A 21,444-nucleotide genomic window follows, 5' to 3' on the forward strand; every position below is an offset into this window, starting at 1 on the left:
GCGAGTGGGAACCAACTCGGCTGGGTTCGGAGAGCCACTACTCACTCTGTCTTCAGCTGTCATATAATAAACACGTGCATTAACATGCCAGTCGTCTCATTCGTTCATCCTCCATAACATGAAAAAAACCTCTAAAATTGCTATAAATCCACGATTATCTCTCTAACAATAAATCTCTATGAAATTGTCTTTAAAATACAGAAAAATTACACTTTTTAATAATAATAGTAAGTTGGCCTAACTAAATTGTCAGGCCAACTTACTATTCAGTCAGTCCACAGTTTTGCGTCACGATTATACAAAAAGTGTTTCAAATTTTGTGTAATATTCCGTAAATTACTTACAAAACTAAATTATTTTTACTTAATTTGAATGATTTTCATAAGTAAAATATACATAATGATAGATAATAATAGTGATAACGATAAAACAATAAGTAAATATAATATGTATCAGTTTTGAATGCAGTTGGCAGTAGTGACGGCGTGGCGCGAGAGGCTGTGGTTTGCGTCGGTGACATTCAATGTTATGGAAGCGGGGGTGGGAAGTGCGGCGAGAGGGGCGATTGGGGCGGTGGGGACGATGGGGTGCTCTCGCCTGCCCTGGATACTCGCCCTCTTCATGAGCGTCATTGCTATCACTGATGCGACCCCATACAATAGTCGGTATCTTATTCAAACTTCACTTTTTAAAACATAACCTGTAAACTATATCATACCTATTATTGACTAGCTCACTTCTTTAGACTTATATTAAAAAAATTACCATTACCAGATAGAATAAACAAGTGCTTCGGAAAGTAGGTTTTACCAAATAAAAACAAAAGTATTGAGGAATTTTATTTTTATTTATATGTTGCTAGATGATGCACCAGCTACTGTCCGATATAAATAAATATACACAGACCAATATCCTCTTTAATTATTTTAATTTGTAGCGTGTAGCGTGCTTTCAAATGTATATCTTCGATTATTTGTTTAGCATAACTTATATTGCGTTTTTTCAACATTGATCAAAACCTTAAGTTGCACTAGCACCTACTAAAATTGGCAGCAAATATAGATTAAGAATTTACATGTTTAAGAATTTCTTAAAGTAATTTTAAGTCAGTTTCACTTTATTTGAACTTAGTGGTGTGGTGTTGCATAGTTCAAGTAAACATAGATAGACACAAAAATTATCTTCCGACTATTTATATATACGAATACTATATTTACGAAGTGTTGAAAAAGTAAAAAGTGATTTTTTAATAATACAAATTTTCCCCATATTTCATTTTTTAAAGTCTGGTATGTGAAAACCAATAAAGTTTTTTTTTTTCATTTCTTTGACGTTTCAGTTCATTGGATCGACGATGGAAGTCGAATAGACCAATCGGCACATGTAACATCCTCGCCATTGAATGTGTATTGCTACAAGGGAAAACCAAAATATATAATATACTTATGGCAGTCTGTCATGGTATACTTTGTACTTTTAATTCATACTTTATGTAATGAATAAGATAATCCATCTTTTTATCATTCATGTAAATTTTCAGTTAAATATAGATATTAAGAATGACAACTTCTATCAATATGTGGGTCACACTCCTGATGAGGTTTGGAATGCCTTTCAAACGGACAAAGCTACCTGGACAGTAAATTTTTTCGCATCGAAAAAACCTCGTCATTTAAATCTAAATCCATTTAATCAGACATGCTTTGCCATCAACAGTGTTCAAAGCCACACCTTAAGTATAGAAGTTAAAAGTAAGTTTGGTTCATTATTTGGTTGAAAACAATCTACAAATATGAGTATGATTTGATTTTAATTAATTTTATATTTCGAACAGATGTTGACCATTGGAGAATTACTTTTCTAATTATCGGCATTGTTCTATTCTTTTGGGCGAGATCGTTGGGTGAAAATACCTTGTTCTACTATGCAATTGGAGTATCTATCGGTATATGTGCATCATTTATGGTGTTGGTGTACATCCTAAGCCGAATGCTACCTGGGGTATAGTCATCTACATAGTGACAAAAAAGTGTTACATCTAGTGTATTCAAATATATTTCTAATTATTCTTTACTTTTAAATTCAGAAACCGATAGTGTATGGTTCGATGGTCGGCGGATGGGCAGTAGGAATATATTTTTTTCAGCTTATATGGTCTAATTTTCAACCGTTGTTATTGGTATATCGTAATTACGTAATATGGTATATCCTAATTAGTGGCTTCATCAGTTTCATCGTTTGCTATAAAAAAGGTCCGCCGAGTGATCGGAGAAGTAAAAACTTGATCGTTTGGACACTTCAGGTGAATAAATATACATATACATATGTATATGTATTATATAAATTTTCTAAACTTCATTTTCATTCTTGTGTATAAAAAATATAATCAATTATAATATTTTAATTTGCAGATTCTGGGATTTGTTGCTATTTATTTCAGTACTGAAGTGTTAGAGGCTATTATTGCAATATATACTTTCCTTCTATTAGTAAAATATGTACCCAGGAGATGGACCAATAAAATAATATCATATTGGTTAGTATTTTATATGATCTGTACGTACTTTGCACATTGAAACATATGTATAAAAGCACAACAAAATAATTCTAGGGCTTATAAATTTCCACCAAAACGAGTATTGTTAACACAAGAACAATATTATGAAGAAGGAATAAGGGAAACAGCCAAAGCACTGGAAGACCTCAGAGGTTATTGTTCAAGTCCAGAATGTAAACAATGGGAGTTAGTGCGTAAACTAAAATATCCTTCGAAGTCAGTCGATTTTTGTCCACGAATAACTAACATATAAATCGGTTTCGTGAAATTAAAGCAAAATTTTAATTGCAGATTTGCCAATTTTATGGACGGCAGTGATCACATTAGCAGTGACGAAATTAATGATTATGATACAGAAGATTTTATTATTCATCGACCAAAAGCCAAAAATCCTGCTTCAGTTTCGTCCAATCTCAAAGAAGACTGTTTTACCAGTGACGATTCTTCATTCAGTCCTGATGACTTATAGCATTTGACGTAATAATAAACATTTGTATTAACTTGATTTAAAGTGTTTCTGTGATTAATTTAAGTATGATTTTAGTATTTACATATTTTTTTATAACAAGCTTTAATATTTTTCATGTTTGAAATGTTCGTGTGTGTGAAATCTAATAAATTATTGATCTCGTAAATTTTGTCTCAATTCGTTCAGAATAACATAAATAAAACAATATTTATGTTAGCAATCATTCATTTAATTTTATTAAATTATAAATTAGATATACATATTACTACACGTTAAAAGGCACAAAATTCAGTTAAGCCATTTAAAATACATTTCTTATTCATATGTATACGTTTTCACAGCATAATGACTTTGGCAGTGATGAATAAGAATGATAAATACAATTATTAATATTAACAATACACTATAAAAATATTTCTGTCATGTAAAGTTTTAAAAATTATCTGAAAACATTTGTACTGTAAATTATGTAATCAATAAATGAGGATTAATACTCCAAACTTAAGTTATTCAAAATATAAAAGCATTATATTAGTTCAATATAAAAATTGTTAAGATTTTGTTTCCTTGTTTTAAATAGTTAATATAAAATAAATACATTTTCTCTTGTTAAAGTAGCACCGGGATTGATATAATCTTCATCATACAAGACACCATGTTATATCAAAGTTTATCTAGCCCTGCTAGCTTTCTTGCTTTTGTCGATGTTCTGTGGTGGTGGAGGAGGCTTTGCCATCATTTGACGATTATATATACTACAGATATGGAATTAAAACATAATTAGTTATCATATTGTCTGATTCAAATTGTAAAAAATGAAAATATACATACATGCGATATTGTTCTGTACGTATATAATCAAGCACGTGTGATATTCCCAAACGCAGTTGATCTTCGATTGGAGGAATCCAAAAGTTACCCTCCAACCTTAACATTGCTTTGTTGCTAGCTAAATCCAAATTGCCTATAAATAACAATTGATTTAATTAAATCTACGTTATATTATATAGCCAATAACATTGCAGTTAAATTTACCGAGTTCAGGAGGCAGCAGTGTCAAACGGTTAGCTTGTAGATGCAACTCACGTAGACGAGTCAGCTCACCAATTTCTTTTGGAAGTTCAATGATGTCATTTTCACGTAATGATAACTAAAATAATATTCAACATGAAAACTATACACAGTTAATTTGTAATTTTAATTATATATCTAAATACAAACAATTTGTAAATTTTTCAGTTGACCAATCTCTGGTGGAACGTATTCGAAATCATTATCGCCCAAATACAAGGCACGAAGACTCTCTGAAAAAAATTACAAAATTAATATAAGTGCTTATTTTTTAAACAACATTTGAAACTTAAATAAACATACCAATCATAAAGAAATTTCCAGGCAGAGTGTTCTCGTTGAGATTGTTGTAAGTCAGATCCAATAACTCCAATACAGGAAATGCACCGAAACCCCTCGGCAAAGAATTCAATCTGTTTATGGACACGTTGAGAATTCGTAATTTAGGCATTGATGAGATGCTCACAGGCAACTCTTCTATGTGATTGTTGGCGAGATTCAGTATTTCCAAATTGACGAGATTGGCCAATCCCGGCGGAATAACGCTTATTTTATTGTGGCTGAGCGTCAACCTTGTGATGTTAACCATGTTCACTGAAAGACAATAAGGGATATATATCGAAGACTGCGACCTTCAAAACAACTGTCTAATTGATGGATGATTTAAACATCAAACTGAAGTATGTTAAGTATGTAGAGTTTTGTGTACAATTGTGAATTGTAAATGAGTGGTTTGTTGATGTTAGAACTGGTGAAATTTGGTGTCAAACTAACATAATCCTGGTAGATCTTCGAATGATTTGATATCCCTATCGACGAGGTCCAGCTCGAGGCGATTGTCCTCGCGAGCCTCATCCAGGGCCTTCTTGCCACGAGACATATTAGCAGTTTTTAAATAGCGGAATTTAATCAGTGCCTGCGCCCCCGACCAGACGAATTGACCGCGCCCTGTTGCGTCCCCGCCCACACCTAACCTCGCCCGCACTGACGTTATTGGTCTAAACACAATACATCATCACCATTTCTCTATAAAGCTCAAATATGTTTTATTTTTTTTTACCCACTACTTACAAGTTCAGCCACAACAAAAGTACTTCTAAATACTATTAACTGTTATAAAAATGGTAAACGGATTATTCCGCAAAAAGCAATCTCGCGCAAGTCAGTAAAATCTTGATCACGGAACATCTGGCACTCGATTTCTCGTTAGTACAATATTTCGCGTTAATTACTTCCAATTGACGGAGTTTTTGGGTGTCAGATGCAGTGCCGGCCTTACACCCAGTGGCGCCCTCGAGCAATTTTTTCTAAGCACCCTTGGAAAAAAATTATAAAAAACTGGATTACCATCCTCCTTTTTCCCGGCCTTGGGACCTTGCTTCAGTTTCAGGCAGTGTCAGCAAAAGCATAGAAACCCAAATGTTTGGATATAATTCTTGTAAATTGTGCTGTTTTATAAAATTTAATACAATGAGTGAAAGGTTTTTAAATTGATAAGTTCATTGCTAATAATATCAGATTTTGAATTCGCGGTGAGCTTAATTTGAAGATTGGCTTTTCCCAGTAGATTGTTTGAATAGAATTTGCCGAGTACAAATGTAGGGTCTTTGACGCTCTAATTTTAATTTTAAAGCGCTTTTGGAGCATCGAGCGGCGCCCTAACTTATTTGGCGCCCTCGAGCACCGCCCGACCCAGCCCTCCCCTAATAGCGGCACTGGTCAGACGGTCCGTGATCGAGATTTTAGGGACTTGCGCGAGATCGTATTTTGCGGAATAATCACCGAACCGTTTTTATCGAACCGAAAAAACCCACTACTTACAAGTTTAGCCACAATAATAGTACTTCTAAATACTAGTAACTGTTATAAAAACAAATTTACTGTCAATTTTGATTAATTTCAATATTATAATCCAAATGGCCAACAACTGCAGTCTTGCAGTGCTTTTGGCCATTTGGATTTTAAAAGTAAAAAAAAAAAATAAGAACCCTTTGACATTACTGAATACCTTTCGTGTCCTCAATCCCGTGTTCCCGTTCATTACTAAGCAATATTTTATTATAATTTACCGTCAATAAAATTTAATTCACGCAATGTCAAAAATTATATTGTTCCCCACTACATGAACAATTGAAACTTTCCACTGATGACATTCTTGATTATTTTTATTCTTTTTTGACTTTAACTCTTTGTGATTTCGACATTTTATATTACTGAATGCGGTTTATGCCAACATTTTACCGGAAATATTTATTTTTTTCCGTTATACTTCCCGTTTTCAAATTCTGGTTGAACCTCTGAATTGTTGAATAATATTTACCTATATTTATATATGTGGATATTATTATTAATCCCCCCAAAAAAAGGCAAGTCAAATGGGCGCATTTAATATTTAATCATGTTATACATATATCTATCTTCATATAAAGACAACTGAAAAATTCTCATTTTAATTTAATATAATTCCTTTATATGATTTTTAGAAATTTTCAAAAGAAAGTAATTTTCATTTGAAGTAAAAGTAGACACATACTTTTGTTTTAAAATTGATTTAATTAAATATATAACTTTACATTTCTATAAGCATAAAAACAATATAAATTCAATTAACAATATACATAATACTTACAAAGAAATTGGTGAATTTAGTATTTACGTTTGTTTGGAAATATGTATATAATTTAGAATACATACATATGTACATGTATATATATACTGTTATAATAACGTACAAACTAGCCTCATAGCTACCTATTATCACAATCGATTTTATATATAGAAATAAAAGTAAACAACATATTAAAGTTACCTTAAAATAGATTGTAATAATATTGATCACAACTGTTCTAGTATAGATTCCATCTCTATTTCTCCAACATTATTATTGTGAGGAAGTGTTTCCAATTTTTCTATATAATGTTTGGGCAGTTCACTTTCTATTGCTCCATGAAGTATCGTCGACAAGTAAACACGAGAAGGTTTGTCTGCGGGATAATTGGAGCCATCTGGAGGATCGACGGTTCTTTGATATGTACGACATGAAATAACTTGGCCATCGATCAGGTGAATGTCGACTGTTCTTGGAAAATAAATATTCGCAGCAACTCCTTCCTGACTGAAACGCATTTAAGATCAAGTTAATATGCAGATTTTTATTTATGATAGTACATATATATTATACATACTCGTCGAGATCTGGCAAATTTTTCATATCAATTTCCCATATTGCACCCCATACACTCTCTCCGACATGGGGTACAATCGTAGCTGGAGCCCCTCCCCATCTTAATGAGTGTCCAATAAAATCTAAACGATGATCCTGAAGTAATAATTAGTGCTTTATATAACGATTAAAAAAAAATTAAATCGCACAAACATTCTTAGATAAAATATAACCTTCAATTGTCCGACATGTTTTCGTAATGCTGTTGGATTCTGTATATGAATTCTTTTAGAGAGTAAATTACTTCCGTATGAAAAATACATAAAACTCTTATTGACACTCATTTTTGTTTTGACATAAGCTGTCAAAATATGACAATCATGGTGACCAACTCACAAATAAATGTCTACCAATATATTCAACCCACACTTGCAAATGATTCATATTGAAATTTTAATACAACTTGACAATTAGCTAATAAGGCAAGGACAACGTCCCAAATCCTTTTCACAGCGTAAAAATAAACTACAGTAACTGCTTTGGTTTATATGAAAAATATTATAGTTGCTGCCCAGTGTATAGTTATTAGCCACTTGGATTTTGATGTTAAAAAAATAAAAATCTGACATTATTTAGATCATTTTATGTGACAACGAATATATAATTTTTCTCCATCAGTCGAAAGCAAGTGCTAGATGTTCCGTGATTGAGATTTTAGTGACTTGCGCGAGATCGCTTTTTACGGAATAATGATGTGGCGGCTCGCTATACGACATGGTCGAGTTTGGTCACCTTCCTGCGAGTGGGGACCAACCCGATTGTGTTCGGAGCTAGCTACTCACTCTGCCTTCAGCTGTCATAAATAAAACACGTGCATCAACATGCCAGTCGTCTCATTCGTTCATCCCCCATGATCCGTTTACCATTGTTTTATATCAAATGGAAATAACTGTATAGTATACAATTGAATGTTCGCCACGCGGGCTCTTTTCAGGCGTATTCATTTTTCCAGTATATTTTCCTATTGGCCTATTTTTTATCTATAGATGCAGTCAACAGGGGTTTTCAATATAAAATATAATATGTATTTTAATAAAATAGATTACAGTAAAATAAATAAACATGTACTATGTATTGTAATAAAGTAAATCAATAACAATGTAAATATTTTCGTTTTAAATATTGTAGATAAGATCTGCCGTTTTCTTTTTCTCTGTCGTGAAGGGTTATACCTACTTTTATATTTAGGCTTGCGGCTCGGTGATTACTAGTAAAATGTGAACTGGTCACAAGACAATCGGTCGCTCTTCTAGGTCGGTCACACGTGATCACCCGTCACACTAAAACTGGTCACGAGAAAACTGGTCACACCCTAAAACTGGTCACACCCTAAAATCGGTCACGAGAAAACTGATTGACCGATCACGTGTGACCGATCTAGAGCGACCGGTTGTCCTGTGACTGGTTTACATATGACTAGTAGTCCGTTTGCCTAGGCTTGCACTTACATTTAACAATATCTGTCCGTCCACAATAAACATTTTTTCCTGTTTTTAACTATTCGGCTACTTTGTGAGTATTATTTTTAAATAAAATGAACATCCCTGCTGCAGCTAACAATGTGTTGCTTAGGGAAAAAAGTATTTAGTTAACAGTAATTTCATACAAAAATAGTCACAATCAACGGGCATAGCAGGTTCTAATATAAGTATTCATTGCAGTTATTTCTTTTCAAAAGATGCGAGAAAAATATCAATTTTGTGACTGGTATTCGTCCTTTATTAGTAGGAAAAAAAAGATTCACGCCCGAAAAGAGCCCACGAGCCGTACACTGGTATACAATGTTCACATATTTTAATTTGAAATTCACTGATCAATCAGAAATCTACTATTACAAACCAGAGCAATTTTTGTACACCATCTAATTATCAATTACAAAGTACTCGCATCTAATAAATTATCAATTATGAATTTAGTTAATATTGAACAGGAGTACAATCGGCGACTCAAAAGATACTCAAAGTGACCCGAAAGTAATATTTTGGTTTCTGCAATTTTGACTGAAATTTTAATAAGTGATTGTAAATTACATACATATATGTACTTAAATAAAATAAACTAAATATTATTTTTAGTATAAATACCTTTGTACCTACACGTGTTATATCAATGGTAATAGAATCTATGCGAGATGATATTTTGGCTCATATTATTACAGCTACTATTATACTATTGATATCTATTAGAAAGAACGCCACGGTGATGTTCGAATGACATTAAATAATTATCCAATTGTGAATATCATACAACATCAACGTATGCCACGAGTGTAGTTGCTCCTCGTAATAAAAATGTGCTCTTCATTCATTGTACTCGTTGTTCTTTCATTATTTTTAAACATTGGTAAGTTATACTAACAAAAATGCATGTTTTTTATGTGAGTACGATCAATATTTTAATATATTAGAATAATGTGTAATTTTAGAATGCCATGTTATTGAAAATAACTCTTCATGCTATTTATCAGAATGTTTGACTGATTCAAAAAGCATTTTCAAACCAGGACATACGTATATATATAATTATCATGTTGAAATGATGACTGTAAAATCTTCAACCAATAATTCGTTAGATGAAAACATTGTCATGTTTGATGCTGATGTAGAAATCTATGCTGACGATACTTGCAATTTGGTTCTAAAGGTAATGCAATATTTTATTTCAAAATTTGCTATACTCAATTCGATTGATTTTTATGCTATTCATAAATAAATTATATGATTTTTTCAATGTTTTTAGTTGGAATCTCCAACTTTTACTGACACTACTAATAGCAGTAATTCTCCCCAGTTAAGTAATATATTATCAACTAGATATTTGTTATTTCGTTACGAGCAAGGAGAAGTCACCGAGGTGTGCTCTTCAAAATCTGATCCTGATTGGGTTATCAATATAAAACTCGGTATTCTATCTGCACTTCAGTACACATGGAGAAACGATAGCTTTAAATACAATGCTACCGAAGTGAGTTAAAAAAAAAAGAGACATTAACAAAACTATGTAACAGTGCATTTTGTATGTTTATTTTGTTTGTTATTTTTAATATGAAGACTAATATGAATGGAGATTGCGAAAGTCAATACACAATTAATGAAGCCGATGGTTGGAGAATTTTACGGCGAGATGTCGACCTCAATGGATGTACTCAACGAACTATTTATCGAAAGAAATTCTTTAACTTACATAATAATTTAAATGCATCGAAAGTAGATGAATTCTCAAAGTGAGTACTCGCATTTTCATATTGAACATTGAATATACTTACTTACAAACAACAATAATTTCAGGAGTTTTCAAAAATGTAGACATGTTCTTGGTAAAAATGGAGAACCTATTCTTATCACATGTAGAGAATTTCATAGCATTAAACCATTCCCAAATGCGACAGATATAAATGTTAAACTTAAACAACAATTAGATTTGGATAGAATTGTTATTAAGGATATTCCCAATTTTGAAGGTTTTCTTTTTAATTTTGATTTATCATTATTTAATTATTTCACACTTAATTTATTCTTATGTTCTATAGATGAATACACTTCAAACGAATATCAATATGCGTATACTTTTGACTATGAAGAAATTGAGAAAAATTCTGCAAACCTTATATTAAATTTAATTCAATCGTGGAACAAAACGTTGAATGAAAAATTGTATGATTTAATAAGAATTGCTACATATGACGAATTGAAAACTGTTTTCGATCAATGCAATACAATTGAACGAAGGTTGTGGTTAAATTTATATTTTTCAGTGTATATTTAATAACTAATTATTTTACATATCCTTTATTTATACTTTTAGAATATTTTTTTCCTTGTTGGATAATGTATTAAATAATAATACTTTGAAATTAATAATTGAGTCGTACGAAAATGGAGATGTTAAAAATGACTATTTAATCAATTGTCTGCATAATTTCCCATTTGTTGAAAATCCAACAGTTGATTTGATAATAATGATACAGGTATATCCATTTTCTGAATTCCTATAGAGTCCAAGTGTTAAACTTATCTGGTGAATATTTTTATAGCCACTTTTACAAGATGAAGCTTTCACTCCATTAGCATATTTGTACATATCAGGTTTAATCAACAATTACTGCCAGGAAAATTCCAATTGTACACAAGAGACAGAAATTAAAAATGTGATAAAACAAATAGAATTTCCATTGCAATTATCTATCGAAATTGATAATTATGAATCAGTGTTGATTTCTTTAGTATCTTTAGAAAATATTGGATTTACTTATTCAATTGATTCAATCATATCAATCTATCAGGTATGTTGAAAACGATTTTTTAAATCTAAATTTATATATTACATGTGTACAATATTATAAAATCAAAATATTTATTTTTAATTTTAGAATAAGACTTTGCCAAAGATACTTCGATTAGCAGCACTACGTTCTCACGGACAAATGGAGTGTCAAGATGTCCGACGTGATCTTCTTTTTGAAGTCTTTGCCAATCAGGTTTGATGGGTGAAAATATGAGAGCATGAAATATTAAATAACCATGAAATGTTTAAGTATAGAAATATTTTATAAAAACCTACAACATTACACAATTTATTCAGGAATGATTATCTTTTTGAATTAAAACATTTATTTTAGATATGTAAATGGTACATAGTCAAATATATGATAAATGTCATAATGATAAAACTTATATAAAATACTATACAGGTGGAATTATTAGCATTGAAATTACATTGTAAATGATTTTCAGGACGATGAAGCAAGCGTGAGACTTGAAGCATATTTAGCTGTGATGAAATGTCCTTCGTATGATGTATTCAAGAAAACTCTTCATGTATTACTCAACGAACACATTAATCAAGGTAATTCACATTTATTATAACTTTATTTACATATAATAAAATATTTTATTTTAACAATAAAAAATAATTTCAGTAACACTATTCACCTGGAACTATTTATCACAACTTCAAAACACATCATCCAAGTTTAAAAACATTATTGATTTATTATTGAATGACAATCACATCAAATGGAAGTACGAGTGGAATGATGAAAATAATGATATTCCAATAGATTCTCATTTATTTAGTATTTCATCAAATGAAAGCAGCAACGTGATTACAATAAGAGATAGAACAAACATTGAATTGGAAATGTTTAAAACCAAGAAGTTAATGAACATATTTAATAAAACTATTGAAATATTTGGCTTCGATGGTTATTTATTAAGGATTAAACCAATATCAAAATCAGATTATATTGCGAAAAAAAAACTGTGTTCATTCGATTATACAAAAAACGATGATGTCTTTCAACAAAAAGAAAACTCAATATTAAACAAAGAAATTATTGATTCGTTGCATCAATATTTGTACTTTTCTGTACTTGGCACTAAATTGTACACGTTAAATCTTTCATCGTGGCAAAAACAATTGGAAGATATCTATAAAGATCCAGATATTATATCTATCTCGCCTCTTTATTTCAAATTTCAACAAAACGTCAAAATTTTAGACGTGTCGTACATAGCTTCAACTACGACAGGTCTACCGTTAACAGTCAATATTAACGTTGACTTGAACATAGCTATGAATACTACAATAAATATGAATCAATCAGACTGGTCTATGTGTGATTTCGATCCTAAAGAAAATTCGTACTTGAAGACATCTACCATGGTAAAGAGTTTCATGATGGTTGATTCCTTTTACAAAAAAATCAGCATTGACAGTTTTGAAGTGATAAACAACGAAGTTGTATAAATTATTTTTGGCATATTTTTCTTACGACTATTATTATTATATATCTTACAGATTATATTTATTAGACTTATAAATTATTATATTTGTATAAATGAATATTAAATATTTTTTAATGTTTTATTTAATCATACGCAACATAAATGCTTCTGATTATTATTCAATGCTTTTATTTTTATCTAATAATTATAATTAGTGTATTATGTTCTGTATATGTAAATATGTACATTAATATTTATTAAAAATACTCTAATCGAACATAATGTATGTATGCATTCACGAACATTTTTGATATGATTTTTTACATTCAAACTTTATATCCAAAGTGATCCATATTTTTCGTCCTTTTTATTTAATTCCGATTATAGATTCAATTGAGAAAGATATCTTTGTCCTTACTGTGTCATCAGTTACTTCACGAGGTTTCTGAGCAGCTTTAGAATCTTTGAACATCGCCGTGCTATCACTTTCTTTTTTACTTTCTGTAAAGCTATTTTGTGAAGTCAAATTCATCGTTTCATTTGCTTTAAGTCGAGCCAAAGAATTTTCCAAGGGTAGCATTCTCAACTGTTCTGTTTTTATCATCAAATCTCTGACGAAAGAACTGACAGCCAAGTTGTTTAGATTGTGGTGGATGACAGTAGGATCACCCACGATAGGAGATATTGTTTGAGGCATATGTTGAAGATCCCGCAGCCGAGAATAGTCCTGAAGAAGTCTGGTTTTTAGCAGGGCGGCTGTGTTGGGTCTCAAAGAAGCGAATGGAGTAGCGGGTACTGATTCTAAGGAGGGATCCGCAAACGTTCTTCTTTTCCTTAATCTATCGTTTATTTCTGGGTCGTTCGTCAGGGGCATCCAGCGCTGATACCCTGAAATCATCAAAGCATACCTTTTGAAAAGACTGCAAAAAAGGACACACTTCTAAGAAGCTTCTAGCAGAGGAAATGTGATACTTCCTCACCCCCCCCTGGTAGTAATCCGAACTACTGAGAAATGTTCTTGGAGGTGTCAAAAGCAACGCGATCCGACAAATATTTGGGTATCGTCGGTTAAAAAAATCGTATGGAGAATTTATGGGTGAGCGGGTCGCTAATGAGCGCGGTGCCAAGCCGTCTACCACTTCTTACAAAATTCTCAAATTGTTATCGAATACATTAATGATTCTCAAACTAGTTTCTAATTTTTATTTTACCTACATATTAAGCAGCTGATGACACACTTATTTCTATTTAATCAATTCACTTTAATATCTAGATTAAAAAATTAACCTATATATGTACATATATTTTGAATCGGTCTCCGTGACGAGCCAGAATATTAAATTACAGAAAACGCAAATATCGGAAGGCAAAGATCGAAAATCGAAAGATCTTAAGTCAAAAGATAAAAAAGGGTGCATGGTAAACGGTACATACTCACTTAATTTGCGCGAGCAGGATACAACAGGAACAAGAGGAACAGGCTTTTCCCCCCGTATTAATGTGCGCGCGCAGAATACGGGAGGAAAAGCCTGTTTCTCTTGTTCCTGTTGTACCCTGCTCGCGCAAATTAAGTGAGTATGTACGTGAGTATGTACCGTTATCATGCACCCTTTTTTTTTGATCTTTCGACTTAAGATCTTTCGATTTTCGATCTTTGCCTTCCGATATTTGTGTTTTCTGTAATTTAACATTCTGGCTCGTCACGTAGACCCATTTTAAATGTATCTATTTATCGCCACTATTTTATTTTAGACTACATAAAATAATTCACATAACTATTGATGAAAGCTAAAATTTTAATAAAATATAGCCTGAAAACTTAATCGTGTAGGTACATAACTAAAGCAGACACCAAAATTCATACGTATTTGAAATATTAACAATAGTTAATATGAGAATGCATTATAAATTTAAACCTATGTATGTATATAACTTAGTACCCAATGTATATACTCTATGGTAATATGTATATATTCTATGGTAATATGTATGTATATACTCTATGGTAAACGGACTATTTCGCACATGGTGATCTCGCACACGACAATCGCAAATATGGAATATATGGCACTCAAATTCTCGTTAATGTGATAGTTCGTGTGGGTAACTCCCAGTGGGTGAAATTTTCGAGTGCCAGATATTCCATGATGGAGATTTTAGTGACGTGTGATCGCCATGTACGAAATAGTCTAACATAGAAAACATGGCCGTAGCCAGGGGAGGATCCCCCTAAATTTTAAAAATATTGATGTTATTTATATGGCGCCCCATATAGTACTCCCCATTTTTTTTAAACAAAAATTTTTATAATTTTTATAAAAAAACGCTTGGGGGGGGGGGGGTTAAAAAATGTTAGCTATGGCCGTGATAGAAAATATGTATGAAAATAAAATGATGTAGTCACACGGGTGACGAAATATCATATGTACATACATATACGACTACATAATTTAACCATTTGAAGTCCAAGATGAAATAAAATGGTCCCTAATTCAGTTTAAAATCAATGAAATATGTATTAAATTAAATTATTTTAGGATACTAATATGTAAAATAAAATTCAATCTACTTCTTATTTCCGTGAAAATATACGTAGTTTTATACTAAGTTGTATGTAGATATGTACATATGTATACCAATTAATTTTGTTTTATTTTTTTATAACTGAAGTGATTTTTATTTACGAAAGCGTCCAAACGATTTTTGTCTTGAAAAATAATGGCTTTTCGGTGCACTTTTCGAAACAACACGTTTTTCTAATTTTACTCGAAAAATAAACGAAACTTTATTTAGATAAGACATCCGACACCTCCTAGCGCAAGAACAAACAAAAATATAATATTAATGGGTGTTGGGTTTGTAAACGAGAGTCATGGGACATTCGGAACAATTCAGTTACAAAAGTATCTCAAAAATAAAACAGATAAGCTCTTATCCGTTTTTGTACCGGACATAAAATAACACATTTACTGTTTCCTGTCTGCAAATCATTGTACATGCAGAGAACAAGTGCTTAGTGCGCAATTCAAACGAGATAAATATGCAGGAATATAATTTAAATCGCAATATCATCAAATAGCACACAAAGTTACTTCTTCCGGGATGAAGGCGTTAAATTTTAAACGATTAAAAATCGCTTTATCGGTCGTAAATGTTTCAGATTTGTATCGCAGCTTTTGGCAATGCATGTATGTAGCCTTTGTGACGCAACCCTAGGAAAAATATATTCGAAATAAATGGCGGCAGCCGTTAAGAGAACATAATTAAAATGGCGGCTTCAAGCAACATTTTACGAGTGCCCGGTGTTTTTTACACTGCTCTTGTTGTTTCAGCACTTTTATTGAGCTAGTGGTGAAGATGCTTCTGTAGCATCGACAGGTGGACACAGCCGGCGTCATCTTCCACTCTGAATCTTTGGAAGTTTCTTTTCAAATAAAGCACAGAATAACCATTTGAGTAACCCATCATGTGTTCCCTATGTGAATTAAATTTTCCTTTGATGTGTTATTATTTTTATATGAAATATGTATGTACATTTAATTAGTATAATAGATTTCAAATGTTCCCTTTTACCTGTTTATATTATATTCTAAAAGGGAAACATATACCATAGAAAGGAATAGAATATTTAAAAGAAGAGTCCATGATTTCATGAATGGAATTTATGAGTAACTATTTAATAGGTATCGGTTTTTTATATATGGTGAATCATGGAGAAATAAATTAAAAAATATATATTTCCGCATGATATCATCACGGGTCTCCCCTGAGCGACATCTACATATATGTAGTATTAAACTATAAATTAAATATAAAAATAATAAATACATATAAATTTATAGATTATAAATTTTAAATCATATTCAAACAGTGGTGACACAGTTGGTAGGATGGTTTTTTCCCAATTTAATGGAGGAACCGTCTCAACAATGAAATCAGATAAATTGGCAAACTCTGATAGGCAAAGATAGACTTGGATATTTAGACTTGGAGTCACAAATATCCAAGTCTGACCAGCAGTACTACAGATTATACCCCGAATAAATTCTTTTCAATCGATTTCAACTCACGGGATCGGACCTGGCAACCTCTCGAAGGTTGACATTAACGCAACTGTATTCTGTAACCCAACAGAATTCTGTAAATCTGAATTCCAATAACATTCAGATAATCTTTTGAGAAAATTTTTTCGTCAATCAGATCATAAACTAAAGGGTTTCTGAATCCAAAACTCGATCAACAGCTATGTATGATATCTATATGATAGTATCTATGATCAAAAGTATGGTGAATATTACGGTGTATATAAATAGTCGAAATATTACATATGTATAATTGTTACAGAAGGATTTATATACAATAAATGTATTTATTAAATCGCTTGCTGGGATTGACATTGTTTAGATTGGGTAGCACAACACGACATCTTCGGCAAATGCGAAATGTTAAATTCCGCGGGTGTTCCTCATCAAAAACGAGATACAAACTTTGACTGACAATCGTCTCTGGTCTTTCGGTGAGGAATTATATTACAAGAAAATTCGCATCCAGGCCAGAGTGTTTATCCAACTAATTCGGAAACGGGTTGTTTGCGTTGCGCCGAGAGCCCATAAAACCGAGAAGAAATCGATACATGCAATGTCAGCAAACAATGTGCAGTTTATTTATTCACGGGATGATTACGTTTGATCTACTATTACAACTGCCGTAAAAATGGTTAAATCCGACGAACAATGGCTTCTGAAAAACCGGAGCACTATTTTTATCGTATAAACAATTCTCGTGCACATACAAAGTTGTATGTACTTGTAATCTATCTAAATGCTACTTGTAATCTACATAATTACCAACACTGACGCTTTTATATACATATCATACATATGATGTCTTGGCCTAGAATAAAAATTTTACACTAGCGAACTAATAAATATACTGATTCTTTCAATGCTTCGTATCTCGCAGGTTAACAGGATTAAGATCAGTGGAGTAGTGCTAAATAAAAAAGAACCAGGTCGGTGTTTAATTTTTACCCCCCCCCCCCCCGCTTTCTTCCTTACGAAAAAAAAAGTTTTATCCTAATATTGGTAGTTCAAATATTTATAAAAAAAATCAAATAATAATTAACAAATATTCTTACTTGTTGAAATTATGAGTTATTTTCTTATATTTTATAAAAACTTCCATAATGCATCTTCTTCAACATCTTTGATTTTAAAAAACCCGTGATTGTGTGTCAACAGCAACATTTCCCTTTAGCAATGCTAAAACCATGTACATACATATTTATACGGGTCCAGCTCACGGGCCGGAATGTGAAATGCCGGAAAACGCAAATATCGGAAGGCAAAGATCGAAAATCGAAAGATCTTAAGTCGAAAGATAAAAAAAAGGGTGCATGGTAAACGGTACATACTCACTAAATTTGCGCGAGCAGGATACAACAGAAACAAGAGGAACAGGCTTTTCCTCCCGTATTAATGTGCGCGCGCAGACTACGGGAGGAAAACCCTGTTCCTCTTGTTCCTGTTGTATCCTGCTCGCGCAAATTAAGTGAGTATGAACGTGAGTATGTACCGTTTACCATGCACCCTCATTTTTTTGATCTTTCGACTTAAGATCTTTCGATTTTTGATCTTTGCCTTCCGATATTTGCGTTTTCCGGCATTTCACATTCCGGTCCGTCACGGATTTGTATACATATGTATGTCAAAAAACTATCAAATTTTAACATGTGAATTTAGAAATCACTATTCATTTAAGCCAAGTTCCCTCATTTTATCCATCCTCAAGTGCGTATGGTCAATAGTTCAAACAATGTTTTCTTTCAATGTTTTGGGTGGTTTTAAATAAAAAAGCCAATAAATTTCATTAAACGTCCTTTAAGTTTTGAATGTGCTCAGATTACTATTCAACTGTGGTCATCGAGTGTAGAACGAGAATGCTCACAATATTTGGAATATAAAATTTGATGTGAAATTTTAGTCAAAATATTTTTTAATTGTACTCGAAAAACAATGTTTATATTAATCAAAGTGTCAGGGCGGCGACCTGGCTCCAAAAGAAGTACCAGGGCAGCGACCTGCCCCGACTACACCACTAATTATGATTGAACGCGTAAAAAATGTGACCGTAGAAGATAATTTAATTAAAAACCTGAAATATTTCAATTACATACGTACTACGCAACTGAATAAGGAATCTAAAGACCAAGAAGGAGGGGAATCTCTTAACCAAAAAAAATATAGGCGAATGGTTTAGAAAGAGCGCGAGGTCCTTGTTTTATGCAACGGTTTCCAATATCGTGAAGGTCGTAAACTTTCGATATAAAATGCACAAGAAGATAATAAGTAACCAATAAAAGTTCTAATTTCTAATTTGCATACCGTTGATAAGGTCGTTGGCTAAATTTGCTTGTTGAAGTGATCTCAACTGCTTCTGATAGAGTCTCTTCTGTGCTAATAATGCTGCCAACCCTTCTTGCGAACACTGCTGTCTCCTCAATGCAACCTAATAGACAAAATGAACATTTTAAATGTGCTTGAAATTGTTCTATTCTTGTGTGGATGCGTATTTCTGAATCCATTGACCCACATGTGAATGTCTACGGTCGGGAGCTGACACGCGTCATGGGATGCTGAACGTCTTTTTCCTGGAGAAGTACCACCTGCCAAAATGACAGCAGCGCATAATACCCGAACCGAATAACAAGAACGCGTATAGTATATCAGGAAGAAGCGCGATACCGATTTTTACGAAATTAAATAAACAAACTGTATGAATACTAAGAGCGCCCACAACGACTATATTTTAGGACACGAAGCTAAACAAATCGTACATATATAATATATGATCTTGTTAGATTGTTAATCATATTTCTTAATTTGAAATTTAATGTACAAACCTGAGCTGCCATAACCCTCTGCCTTTCGACGACCAATCTGCAACTTGCACAAGTGCACTCTCTCCAGTGACAAACCCTCTTGTGGCCCTTCAAACACGATATGACACCGTGGTTTCGGCATCGGGCGCACTTCGGTGTCCTCAGAAGTCTTCGAGGACGATTTTCCGAAGACATTTTTCCAATTAGGCACGTTCCTACAATTAATCAGCTTTAATTACCGGCAACAAAGAAACCTTAATCATTAATATACGATAAGCAAAAGGAAATCGGTTATAGAGCATTCTTTCTTGGGTGGTATCTACATACATACATATCTTATATTTTTCAATTTTAATTACAGCTTGATTAGATCATCAGAGTAATTAGTTTCTACTATAGTAATAAGAGCATTGTACTTTCTACATATAATATCAAATCCCTTAATTATTTGCATTACACTGATTAAATTTGTATAGATTATTTAGTATGATTTATATTATTTTTAAAATAACTGAACAAAAATGAATAATAGAAGACACTTATCATGAAAATATTATAGACAATGTAAATATATGAACTGAAAGTTTTTCTTAATATCTCGCAAAACATTAATTATAATGTTTTGCGTTTAACAATATTTAAAAAAAAATACTGGTGGCCTGCAATACATATATTTATTCTGCTTTTCTAAAATTTTGGACATATCGAATTAAAATAAGTGATAACAATTTGTGAATTAAGTCAAACAAAAATGGTGTTTTTGGAACTAAAAATTGGAATTTCAAATATAACGGCTCAAATAGTAATTACGCTTAAAGATTAGAACCTAAATATGTACATATATAAAATTATACTTTTCCAACATTTCCTTACAATATGTACAATGAATTATAAACAAGGAAAAGAACAGAAACACAATTAATTAAGATATTCAACCTTATATAAATGTATATATGTAAATATTTGGTATTTATGTTTGTATTATAGGTAGGTAATTTATATGTAATTTTCAATTGAGTTTGAAATTGATATGTACACAATTTGTATGGATGTATATTGATATGTGTGTTATTTTCAATATTTCAACTAATTTTAATTCATTATTTATCAAACTAAAAATACAAACACTAACATTAAAAAATAATTACCTTATTTAATATAATATTTATGTTGTAACTTCCAATACACAGCCAAATTCAAATTATTAAAAAAAATGGTTAATTAACGTTTTGTCTTGTATACCATTGATAAGAACGTAAATTATAAGTACGCGTAATATTTTAATTTTGGAAATGAAAATTTGAGGATCGGTCCATTTCTTCCTGTGGAAACTTCACAACTGACAACACTCACAAGATTTTTCACACTAGGCGTGGAAAGGCGTGGTTATGAGTGAGTGGGCGTATCCGTATCTTACCATTGGTAGATATCTATACATATATGTATATATATGTATGTATTATATATTACACAGCAGTCAAAAAATTCAGTTTATAATATTTTTTTATTTTTTTATTT

The 21,444-nt window shown here is 32.0% G+C and overlaps 5 protein-coding genes across 5 annotated transcripts; 2 read left to right on the plus strand and 3 right to left on the minus strand.

The window, feature by feature from the left end:
* The first annotated feature begins 13 nt into the window (after positions 1-13).
* Positions 14-3,538, plus strand: Nemp (Nuclear envelope integral membrane protein). The gene is made up of 8 exons (XM_077428605.1): positions 14-661; positions 1,340-1,461; positions 1,541-1,751; positions 1,835-2,001; positions 2,087-2,302; positions 2,412-2,536; positions 2,612-2,773; positions 2,849-3,538. The coding sequence occupies exons 1-8, from the start codon at positions 463-465 to the stop codon at positions 3,024-3,026; spliced, it is 1,380 nt and encodes a 459-aa protein (XP_077284731.1). The 5' UTR covers positions 14-462; the 3' UTR covers positions 3,027-3,538.
* Positions 3,237-5,091, minus strand: ics (ras suppressor protein 1). The gene is made up of 6 exons (XM_077428606.1): positions 4,872-5,091; positions 4,401-4,691; positions 4,248-4,330; positions 4,062-4,176; positions 3,858-3,990; positions 3,237-3,781 (listed from the first exon to the last, which is right to left on the minus strand). The coding sequence occupies exons 1-6, from the start codon at positions 4,975-4,977 to the stop codon at positions 3,697-3,699; spliced, it is 813 nt and encodes a 270-aa protein (XP_077284732.1). The 5' UTR covers positions 4,978-5,091; the 3' UTR covers positions 3,237-3,696.
* A 1,189-nt stretch (positions 5,092-6,280) lies between these two features.
* On the minus strand, positions 6,281-7,671 carry LOC143910577 (gamma-glutamylcyclotransferase-like). The gene is made up of 3 exons (XM_077429108.1): positions 7,494-7,671; positions 7,283-7,416; positions 6,281-7,212 (listed from the first exon to the last, which is right to left on the minus strand). Exons 1-3 carry the CDS (start codon positions 7,602-7,604, stop codon positions 6,933-6,935), a joined length of 525 nt encoding a protein of 174 aa, XP_077285234.1. The 5' UTR covers positions 7,605-7,671; the 3' UTR covers positions 6,281-6,932.
* Positions 7,672-9,855: 2,184 nt separating this feature from the next.
* Positions 9,856-13,068, plus strand: LOC143910769 (apolipophorins-like). The gene is made up of 9 exons (XM_077429364.1): positions 9,856-9,963; positions 10,060-10,284; positions 10,371-10,543; positions 10,608-10,780; positions 10,850-11,016; positions 11,354-11,602; positions 11,690-11,797; positions 12,054-12,165; positions 12,239-13,068. The coding sequence occupies exons 1-9, from the start codon at positions 9,856-9,858 to the stop codon at positions 13,066-13,068; spliced, it is 2,145 nt and encodes a 714-aa protein (XP_077285490.1).
* Positions 13,069-13,413: 345 nt separating this feature from the next.
* LOC143910770 (uncharacterized) lies at positions 13,414-20,121 on the minus strand. Its single transcript, XM_077429365.1, has 3 exons — positions 19,948-20,121; positions 19,430-19,553; positions 13,414-13,934 (listed from the first exon to the last, which is right to left on the minus strand). Exons 1-3 carry the CDS (start codon positions 20,119-20,121, stop codon positions 13,414-13,416), a joined length of 819 nt encoding a protein of 272 aa, XP_077285491.1.
* Between the last annotated feature and the right edge of the window lie 1,323 nt (positions 20,122-21,444).

This window comes from Arctopsyche grandis, chromosome 4, assembly GCF_051622035.1.
Source record: "Arctopsyche grandis isolate Sample6627 chromosome 4, ASM5162203v2, whole genome shotgun sequence".
NCBI classification, from domain to species: Eukaryota; Metazoa; Arthropoda; class Insecta; order Trichoptera; family Hydropsychidae; genus Arctopsyche; species Arctopsyche grandis.

Excerpts from the sequence above, each read along its gene's own strand:
- Nemp (XM_077428605.1), top strand. The coding sequence starts at position 463 with ATGCAGTTGGCAGTAGTGACGGCGTGGCGCGAGAGGCTGTGGTTTGCG. Across the intron at positions 662-1,339 it reads TGATGCGACCCCATACAATA|TTCATTGGATCGACGATGGA; the intron begins GTCGGTATCTTA and ends TTGACGTTTCAG. Across the intron at positions 2,303-2,411 it reads TGATCGTTTGGACACTTCAG|ATTCTGGGATTTGTTGCTAT; the intron begins GTGAATAAATAT and ends TTTAATTTGCAG.
- ics (XM_077428606.1), bottom strand. The coding sequence starts at position 4,977 with ATGTCTCGTGGCAAGAAGGCCCTGGATGAGGCTCGCGAGGACAATCGC. Across the intron at positions 4,692-4,871 it reads CGAAGATCTACCAGGATTAT|TGAACATGGTTAACATCACA; the intron begins GTTAGTTTGACA and ends ATTGTCTTTCAG. Across the intron at positions 4,331-4,400 it reads TGGAAATTTCTTTATGATTG|AGAGTCTTCGTGCCTTGTAT; the intron begins GTATGTTTATTT and ends AATTTTTTTCAG.
- LOC143910577 (XM_077429108.1), bottom strand. The coding sequence starts at position 7,604 with ATGAGTGTCAATAAGAGTTTTATGTATTTTTCATACGGAAGTAATTTA. Across the intron at positions 7,417-7,493 it reads AACATGTCGGACAATTGAAG|GATCATCGTTTAGATTTTAT; the intron begins GTTATATTTTAT and ends TTATTACTTCAG. Across the intron at positions 7,213-7,282 it reads AATTTGCCAGATCTCGACGA|TCAGGAAGGAGTTGCTGCGA; the intron begins GTATGTATAATA and ends AATGCGTTTCAG.
- LOC143910769 (XM_077429364.1), top strand. The coding sequence starts at position 9,856 with ATGATGACTGTAAAATCTTCAACCAATAATTCGTTAGATGAAAACATT. Across the intron at positions 10,781-10,849 it reads GGATATTCCCAATTTTGAAG|ATGAATACACTTCAAACGAA; the intron begins GTTTTCTTTTTA and ends TATGTTCTATAG. Across the intron at positions 11,017-11,353 it reads CATATGACGAATTGAAAACT|CCACTTTTACAAGATGAAGC; the intron begins GTTTTCGATCAA and ends ATATTTTTATAG.
- LOC143910770 (XM_077429365.1), bottom strand. The coding sequence starts at position 20,121 with ATGTCTTCGGAAAATCGTCCTCGAAGACTTCTGAGGACACCGAAGTGC. Across the intron at positions 19,554-19,947 it reads AGAGGGTTATGGCAGCTCAG|GTTGCATTGAGGAGACAGCA; the intron begins GTTTGTACATTA and ends TTTGTCTATTAG. Across the intron at positions 13,935-19,429 it reads AGCCAACGACCTTATCAACG|GGTATCAGCGCTGGATGCCC; the intron begins GTATGCAAATTA and ends TGATGATTTCAG.